The 10,106-nt window shown below is 41.3% G+C and overlaps 1 protein-coding gene across 1 annotated transcript; it reads right to left on the bottom strand.

The window, feature by feature from the left end:
- Positions 1-1,341: 1,341 nt before the first annotated feature.
- mmp9 (matrix metallopeptidase 9) lies at positions 1,342-5,115 on the bottom strand (the record flags this gene model as incomplete). Its single annotated transcript, XM_080535386.1, has 13 exons — positions 1,342-1,463; positions 1,572-1,675; positions 1,821-1,971; positions 2,075-2,214; positions 2,318-2,543; positions 2,642-2,797; positions 2,930-3,103; positions 3,201-3,374; positions 3,528-3,701; positions 3,842-3,970; positions 4,152-4,300; positions 4,549-4,784; positions 4,981-5,115. 13 exons carry the CDS (start codon positions 5,113-5,115, stop codon positions 1,342-1,344), a joined length of 2,070 nt encoding a protein of 689 aa, XP_080391512.1.
- Between the last annotated feature and the right edge of the window lie 4,991 nt (positions 5,116-10,106).

Genomic DNA, 10,106 nt, shown 5'->3' on the forward strand with positions numbered 1-10,106 from the left:
TCTTGTTTATCTGTTTGTTTTTTGTTTTTTCCCAAAACTGGACGGTTTATCATAATCTAACCGCCTATTTTATTATTTGTATTTGATTGACCAGCATTATTATTTAATGAGGTCCTTAAACAGTACCATTTTATGTAACTCTGAATGATACATTGATGTTATGGGGAACTGGAGGACTATTGTTTTCAGAGGAAGACGTATTACAGAATGTACTCGTTAACTATGCGCATTAATATCGAATGTTGAGAGTCTGCAACAACGTTACGGAAAAGTCACCACTGCAACATAATGTTTCATACATGAATGTGTTCAGAATGGATACAAGCTAACTTCTCTTTGTCCAGCTGCTGGTAGGCGTTATGTTATGGGGTTAGAAAACATCAGGTATTGTCACAGCGCTTATTATGCGAACCTGCCTTGTTGTGTGTGTGTGTGTGTGTGTGTGTGTGTGTGTGTGTGTGTGTGTGTGTGTGTGTGTGTGTGTGTGCGTGTGTGTGTGTGCGTGTGCGTGTGCGTGTGTGGTTGTTATTCTATCTACTGTCATCATTATTTCAATCAGCTCTGCTTTGGCAATAATGTATTATAATGTATATAATGTAATATATATAATAATATGTATATAATATAATATATAATAATATGTATATAATGTAATATAATGTAAGCAAATTGAATTAAAATACCAGAATGTCGTTATGTCACTCAATAAAGAAATACCAAAAATGTACACCAGATCAGAAGAGAGTACCATATTTATTGAATTTACAGTTCTGTTAAATACAAAACATCCTATTGATTTACATAAATAACTTAACAGAAGGACAAACATGCCATCCAGTGCAAATAAATGGCTTTCTTTGAGCCATTTTAGGAAAAATAAGATGACAAAAAAACATTTAGAACATTGTTGAAAACAAAAATAATATCAGATCACTATAGACATCAATTCATGGCTCCAAAGCAACACAAATACTGCCTGCACCGGGCAGGCAGATGTAAAACATCATCAAACATTCCAACATTTGGAATCTGATCAGTTGATGTCGACAATAACATTATTTCTGGGTTATGATTATGTGTCTCCAGACTTCTAGAGCACAAGAACCAACCAATTCACAGACTATCGAAGACATTTATATGCTGATGAAAAGCACTTGTTTTTTCCAACCTGAACCATATGGGGTTGGTCCATCGATGGTGGTCAAAAATTCACCATCTTAGAAAACACATAAACAGTACCAAAGGTGCTGTATGTCATTCTCACATCAGATATCCCCCATGATCTGAGGGGTTACATTATGACATGAAGGATGAGTGTCCTGTTGCAGGATTAGTTAAGACTTAGTAGCGGAAGTTAGAGTCTGTACACTTCAGGATGTCGTACTTCACATATCCCACCCGATCCACCTGTCTCCGGGAATTCATCCGCCAGTAGAAGCGATCCCGACAAAAGTAGATGTGGCCTACAGTTGAAACATTCAAAAGGATTACAAACATGAATGTGTGGTCTTTTGATATCCAAATGTAAACTGTACAGTTAGATTTTTTAAACACACAAGATTCATATTTACCCTTGTACTGGAACACATCATGAGCATCAGTAGGGACACCCCCAAAGACCAGGTCAGTGTAACGTGGGTATCCTCTGTCCATTTTCTGGGCCTTCACATCCAGTCTGTAGGGGTAAGACGCACTTGATTGTCACAAAAACAGACAATGATACAACATCTAATCCATTGATCCCCCAATCCTTCTCATATACATTTTGGTAGTTTTGCTGTAGGTTGTATCCACATACTCCGTTATCAATTGGGACTCACCTCCAGTAGTTCTCCCCACTGAAGAGCAGCACCTTGCCTTTCCCTCTCTGCAATGCTCCCTCTACCCGTTCTATGGTACTGGGCAGGCCAAGCTTCTCTATGCTGCGGGGTCCCAGTAAACTCTGCCCAGTATACACCCAGAACCGAGTGCCTGTGAGACAAAGACAATATAGAGGTTATAGTAGAAGAAGCGTTTCACTCATGTGTTAAGTATGCATGAATATATACATTTTTTTAAATCTGAATTGTGGTACCGGAAAAGAAGTAGATTTTCTTGGTCAGGAGGTCCTCAAAGGCAGTGTCAATGACTGCTGGCAGAGCTGGCCACCTCTCAGACATGGAGAATGGACCCTTAAGCCCACCATTGTTCTTGGTTGACATCCTCCAGTAATGTCTGTTAGGTCAGCAGATAGATCAACATGAGCACTTCACCACCATGTGTGTAGATATTTTTTGTTTTCTCATAGAAAAGCTTGAAAAGTTGTAGAGTTGCTCACCCATCCTTGAAGAAATGCAGGTCTCCGTCAATCTCTGTGATGGTGTCAAATTTGGTCACCTGGCATGCGTCCTTTGAGGGGTCTACAGGGTGAGTGGTGGATGTGCTGGTGGTAGTAGTGGAGGTGGACACTGTGGTAGCGGAGGTGTCTGGCTGTTCGCTGGGGACAGGTGTGGGGGCAGTTTTTGTGGGCTGAGGGGGACTGGGATCAGGGCCAGTTTTGGGACCTATGGTAAAGCATTACAAATTAATACCATGAACAACACAGTTAAACAGTACAATGTATTACTTTGTATGATCATGTCATGTATTGATAATATCATACCATAGAGATACTGAATGCCTTCAACGTCGTCTTCCTGCAGAGAGAAGTTCTCCACATAGCTGTACATGGGATACATGAGAGCCTCTCTAACGGTGGAATGATCCAGACCAAGGGCATGTCCAAACTCATGGGCTGCCACCAGGAAAAGACTGTATCCTGTGAGAAGAGAGTAAATGAACTGAATGAATAAACAGTGTCCTTTATCAATGTATTTTAGTCTATTCTTATTGTACTTTGTCTAAACTATACCATATGGATATAACAAACGACATTGTCTCTCTCACTCACCCTTGTCTGGGCAGAAGCCCCATTTCGTGTCAGTGTCAAAGTTTTTGGTGGTGGCACACCAGAGCTTGCCATCTCCCCGTCCCTCGGTAGTGCAGGAGTCATACTTCTGTCCGAGGAAGACGAAGGGGAAGTGGCAGGGCTCTCCCTCAGAGTTTCCACCAGTCACAGCTGTATCTGTCCAGACACAGACACAGGCACAGACGTTAAGGAAACAAAATTCCCTGACAGCAATGCAGTGAATCACAAAGTATAATTATGGCAACCCTCTCACCTCGACTGGGACAGAAACCATATTTGCTGTCCTTGTCAAAGCTGTCTGTGGTGGCGCACCAGCGGTGCCCATCACTGCGACCCTCTGACGTGCAGCTGTCATAAGTCTCCCCCAGAAATTCAAAGGGGAGGACACACGGTGCTCCATCGCTGTTGCCTCCGAATGTGTACAGCACTGTGATGGGGGTGGTGGGCAAGAGACAGAGAGAAAGAGAGAGAGAGAGAATGGGGTGGCCAGGGTTATCTCAGGGGCATGTCACTGAGGGAGACTCCAACTTACAGACTTGCTGACCAATCATTTCTTTGAAGAATCTACTGTCAATCTTACGTTCACTGGGACAGAAGCCAAATTTCTTATCGTGGCCAAAGTCTTCTGTGGTGGCACACCAGGGCAGGTTGTCAGTGCGTCCGTCGGTGGTGCAGCTGGAGTAAGACTGGCCCTCAAACATGAAGGGGAAGTGACACAGAGCACCTTCTGCGTTTCCATAGATAGTCTTCACCACTGGAACCAAAACAGATGTTAGCACATTACACTAGTGGGGATTCAGTATGATTCGTATAATGGACACTAGGGGGAGACATAGCTTTATGAAATAGAGAACGAATGACGATTACATGGCCCCCCGTCCCCGTCCCGCTTACCTGGTCCCGCGCCAAGGGTCCAGTATTCATCATCGTCAAAGTGGGCATCTCCCTGCAGTCCCTCACCGGGGGGATAGGCATGGGCCAGTAGGCCGTCCTTACCATCAAATGGGTAGGGGTCTCCATGATCTGGAAAAAACAACCATTAATTAGCCATTCATTTCCTGTTTCTTTCAAAAATATTTATTTTGATGTATTCTTTGACTAATACGTAATTTAAATGTCATTGTTCTGGGATTGAGACTGTTGTGTTCTGTTAGAGATGCTTTAAGAGATAATAAGGCAGGAAGCTGATTAAATTCCTAATTACCTGCTTTCCCAAATGAAATCATGATGTCCGCAGTTCCGTCATAAAGTCGTGTAAAGGTCAGAGGGGTGACATCACTCCACACCTTGAAGGCGCGGGCAAAGGCGTCGTCAATCAGAGCAGCGTCCATGTCTGGGGAGTAGTTTAAGGTCCTATAGAGAGGAGTACAATTTCAAGGTCAAACTTATGCCCACAGCTAAGGCTGAAAAGTCACAAATATTCAACCACATACAGCATTCTGTAAGAACATGTTCTATCAGTGAGATAGTATCACATTGTGAACCATTAGCATACTATTTTCCATCAGTCAGAGTTTGAGAATGATGAAGCAAAGCAATGTGATGTTACACAGGACATAGAACTAGAACTGGGATGTTCTACAGTACAGTATACACACTACCTGTATGTAACGTCGTTGTGGTCCCATTTGAGGTCCCCATCGAAGGTCTGATAGTTGCGGACGTCAGGTACCCCACAGCGGGGCTGTCTCATTGCGGTGATGGTGGCCTTGTCCAGCTTCCCAGTCTCCTCCAGTCCCATCTGCCTTTGCATCCTCATCAGGGCTTTGGGGGTCGACATGGACGCGAAGCCACTGCGCTTCAGCACGGTCATGTAGCCAAAGCGCTTCAGGTAGCTCTGGAGCAGGACATGACACAAGCACAAACATAATGAGGACAATGAAATGCAGGCAAATTCATGCAATTACTGTACATTCAACGTTAGTCCCTTTAGATGAATACAAGCAGTTCAAGTTGTCTTTACTGACAAAAGCAATCAACAACACCCCATACCGGCTTTTCAGCACAGGACACATTAACCATCTGTTACTCACATCTGCCAGTTCCACATCAGTCATGTTTTTGAGGACATCTCCGGGGAAGGTGACAAAGACAGACTTCAGGGGAAGGCACCATCCACCCAGTGTGCATGTCCCCAGTACTAGGAAAGCCAGAACTCCAGATCTCATGGTGAGATTTTTTGGTTCCTAAAGCACTGAGATGCTATGAGCCTGCTGATGAAGAGACAATAGAAAAAAGGACAGCTTGTTGAGGAACTCTCCCTTGAAGATTTGAGGATATCAACAAAGTTTAGGCAATGTTGGATCCACTCTGTTTATTTTGACTGGCAGCTCTTGTTGTTGTTCTCTTTTCTGCCCTTGGTGCTGTGGAGTCTGTATTTATGGTCTTCATAAAGTCTTAGTCACTTAACCTCGCCCCCGCATGTTGCCAACATCACCCCTCCTATAGGCTACACTATCGGATGCTTGACAGAATGCATGTGTTGCATTGGGAGGGGGATTTCCAAGATTTCCAAATTTAGTGAGATATCTATTGCTAATGGGAGGCTGTCTTTTTTTTGGCATAGTTTCAAGTGGATTGAAAGAAGGAAAGGTTTGATGACATTAGATGAAGAAATTATACCTATATATACCTTAGCATATGATATTAAATACTGTATATTACCACATTATATGATACAGTACATATAATTAGTGTTCCTACTACTACGTAGGAACAGTATTGTTATTGGTGGTATACTTCTTATTCTTTTCCTGGCTTTGGTCAAATAGCTCAAAAAGTCCCTGACCAAAAATGCTATGAATTTGCATGCCACAACTAGAGAGCATCAGTAACTATGGCAGAAAGAATGACCATGATTAGACCATAGGTGGCGCTATAATTACCAAAGTAAATAATTAAATTCAGAATGCTGGCATTTCCACCCCCTTGGGTGAACTTTTATGAAACTTTCCTCATGGGGAACATATTTGCCTCAAGAACCCATAAGGTCCGCCATGATGGATTTTTGGTGCAAAATTTGGCCAAACTTCTACAAATTAACTTAAGATCAACTGTAAGTCTCATTGGTCCGAAATTGTATATGAACATGCATGGTGCACGTCTCTCTATAGGATGTTAAAGGATAAGAGATCCATTTAAAGATATCTAAAAGCTATATTGGCTAAAAGCTAAGGCTAATGCTAATATAGCACTTTAAAAATCATCTTCTCATGACTGCTTTACCTGATTCAGTCAGATGGGGGTGGCATACTATGCTAGGCTTGCAGAATATAGTGTAAGCACTATAAGTAGTGAAATGCTTGACATAAACTATACTACATGGTCATTAACTGGGGAAGGTTAATCCACAATGCATTTTCATATTTACGCTAGTGTATATTATCATCATAGCATAGTAGCCTGTGTATATCAGGCCATAATTAGGTGACTGGTACCTTACAGGCCCCTGGTCCTAGGGTATTTCATAATATCATAGCTTAGTATATCATGAGTTCAACTTGGCCTATTGGCCATATTAGGTGAGTGGTCTACCCCCCTGTCTGTAGGTCTACCCGCTATCTGTCAATCTACAACCTGTCTGTAGGTCCATGTCCGTCAATTTCACCCCATTTATGGTTATGGGGGCATATCTGTAGAAACAAGCCCCATTGCCGCTTGCGGTTATATTTTGTAATTTGTAATTTTCTCAAAAGAGTGACAGTACAATAAGAGATAAATCCCAAAATAGATTGATTGGGTTCAAACCTACACACGTTTAATTATTTAAATGTATTTTAATGTACATCGATATGAAAACATATTTAATCTATTAGGTGTTTTGTCACAATGTAATGTACTGATGGGAAGTTTTGACACTTTTCTGTTGTTTTTTCACACAAAACTGTTCCCTCTCTCTCTAGTGGTCAAACTGGGCCAAGTCATAGCTATAGTATGTAGTACAGTACATTAATAATTATGAGTGTTATAAATGTACAGTATATGGAAAACAATTATAAAAAATACAGTAATACTATGCACATTCAATTACACCTTTTTTTGTGAACAATTTCTTTTATTGTTTTCTTTGAATATGAAAGACTGAAAAATGCATTCAACAATAGATGGGGTTCATTGCACCAAACAATAATACACCAAACCTTTGCAGAATGATTAATTGCACAATGCTTAATATATAGTAATATTACTGTAAAAGTGCAATAGTGTCTGTGGTCTTTTGTTTAGGGAACCCTCCACTTCATCATCACCAAACCAGTGATGTAATATCCCTTGTCTCACCAGAATTACAACATGTCATTAATAACCAATGAGTCTTATTGGTTCCTGAGAACATGAGAACATTGTTTTCCCATCATATGGGCTCTTTCATCACTGTCTAATCATTCTGCAACTCTCCAAATGCCTGTCATATTCCACATAATCCAATTGGTCTTCAAGGTATAAACAAGCTTCAGTGCCTAAGCATGTTGTGTGTATGTGTGGGTGTGTATGTGTGTGTGTGTGTGTGTGTGTGTGTGTGTATGTGACACACACTCTGAAGAGGTGTGTGTCAACCTACGGCGATGCGGGCCTACGCAAGCTATGCCGTAGATTTTACGCAGAAGTATAAATTGGGCTTAACAGGGTGATGACTCACACGGGTCCCACATGAACCTGCCAAACCTGCATATGAGGGGCTTTTTTCTATTAAGACACTGCTGACATCCTTCCTCTGTCCCCCCCGTATATGTCCACATTTGACACCTATAGTGTATCTTGGCAGTGGTGGGCACAGAAACAAAGTCTGCCAATATAATATACTGAGTATAGCAATTCAGCAATGTACCAATAGTCTGCCTTCTTGTTCATTACTTCTGTCTCCAATTGGTAATGGGATATGACAAACAACACCAACAACATTTAGCAATCTCCGATATTACAAGAGCTTATTGTTGCATTATAGCTAATCGGACTATAGGCGGAAATCAAGTGCAACACATTTTCTAGTAAAATACCCACCCCCTCCCAAAAACAATTGAGGCATTTATTAATGTGACATTATTCCTAACACATATTGTGTTGTAGATAAACTTAGATTGGCACACACCAACCCTAAAAGTATACTGGTCCAGGAACCTTGGCTCACGCTCCCTATTCATTAGGTTTGTTGCCAAAAAATTATTGTGAATAACATCAACACTTAAAACCTTAAAACCACATCTTCTGTCTGTTTATCATCGCAGCAAAGCTTAGGGAAAATGTGTGCATCAGAATTTCACTACTATAAATAGGGGCCAAGCTAAGATTTTGATTTCAGGTGGGGCACATAATATGCAGCAGCTCCTCTGTGAAGTTGACTAAAATAGACCATTTGTAGTCTATTCCTGCTATTTCAAAAACACCACAAAAGGTAAACCATCAACCCCCCTTAGCCTGTAGAACATCCAACTGTCAAGCTAGACAACTACACCTCCTTCTATGGTAGGCCGACACAATTTCCATGGATTATTTCTATTTATATAGCAAACAGATTCTTCAAAATGGATTAACATGCTGGTGCTGCGTTAAAGGACTAGTTTGGCCATAAGAGACAGTTCTGTTTGTGAATTTTAGCCAGAGGCTCACACACAAAGAGAGCTTGGATTTCACCCACCCTGGCTGGCAGTGGAGTTCTGCTTTTCTTCAAACACTACGCTCTGTCAGCTCAAATCCCCCCCATTTGATGCTGCCTATATGCTCATTTAGACACAATCATATGGTTATTTCTGTTTATGTGTGGCACTTCAGAGAATCCCCAGGCCTCCTTTGAAAACATCTGCCACTGATTTAAAATGGCGTCAGATGCGTAATGAGTGTGGCTCCATGGATGTTAAGAAGAAATGCCACATTTATTTATTTTCTGCTCCTTATCCAAAAACAACTGGCAAGGTACCTGGGAAAGTTCCCATTTGGATTGTCAGTGTTATCCCGACATTGCCCTCCCTCCCTCATTTAGCAGCATCCTGTCACACACCATATATGCTGTCATATAAGGTGAGGAACTGTGTCAAAATAGCACGGGATAATATCATGTTGCTTGTACATAGCCAAGCTCTTGAGAAAACTGCAGTGCCTGGATTTATATGATTAGGTTAACCAGCCATACAATGATAGGGATCACATTCACATACCTTTTGCCTCAATGTGATTATCTGTGTGTCACAGTGTTTACTGGGACTGCAGTAAAAAAGAGACAGGGAGGAGAGAATAACAAATGCCTAATGGAATTGGACAAGAATATCTTTGGCATTTTTTATTCAACAACAGCTGCAAGCCAACCCAATCTAACAGTGCAAGTTACTCCACAAGAGGAGCCATACCCAGAATCCTTTAGGCCAGAGCCTAGGCCTGGGCCAGCCTTGCTCTTTCTTACATGTTTATTAATTCACCATTTTGTTTTACTACAAGTCATGAGACTTGGTCCTTTATTGTGACATGCCCTTTTTGGTTTTCAACTGGCTTGTTAAAAAAAAACTGTTTATGTCTTGTGCGTTGTTTTTAGCAGGCGGTTATAAATGCCAAAATCACTTCCCGTCTCTTATGGAGGGCGAAAAAGTATGTGGTTCATTGGCAGGCTCTCTGCCTCAGAAGCTTGCAGCTGAGCTGTACTTTGTGGCGGCTGGTTTGTTGATTTAGTGGCAGGACATTAAGACAGGTCATACAGCCTTTGATGTGGGGTGTGTTTTATCCCTCCACTCATTGTGTCCAGGTACTTTACCCAGCCTTGCTGAGCATGCTGTATTTTCAGTTGTTCTGGGAAAGTTGTTTTTTGTTTAAAAAAAAAGTTGTTTTTTGTTAAAATTTCTCACTGTAGCTTATTCTTACATCATTGTCCTCCCTGCCAAACATCTCTTTTATGTTTCCTCTTTTTGTATTCATCATCTTTCTATTGTTCCTATTATTAGTACCGTGACAATTATCCAAATGATTTTAGAAACAGTAACAAGCAATGCTGTGGTTTCACATGTCCAGTAGGCCTGTATTGTTACTCATGATTCTTAACATCGTAACCGTGGTGCAGTTGAGTTTGTTGTAGAAACTGACACTGAAAGAAAATACGAATCATCCAGTGCTCTATGCTCTTTCTAAACATCAGATAAGAAACCACAGTAACAGTTGTGTGTCCTCGGGTCCTTTCGTA

Source organism: Nansenia antarctica (assembly GCF_963989245.1).
Source record: "Nansenia antarctica genome assembly, chromosome: 6".
Lineage (NCBI taxonomy): Eukaryota > Metazoa > Chordata > Actinopteri > Argentiniformes > Microstomatidae > Nansenia > Nansenia antarctica.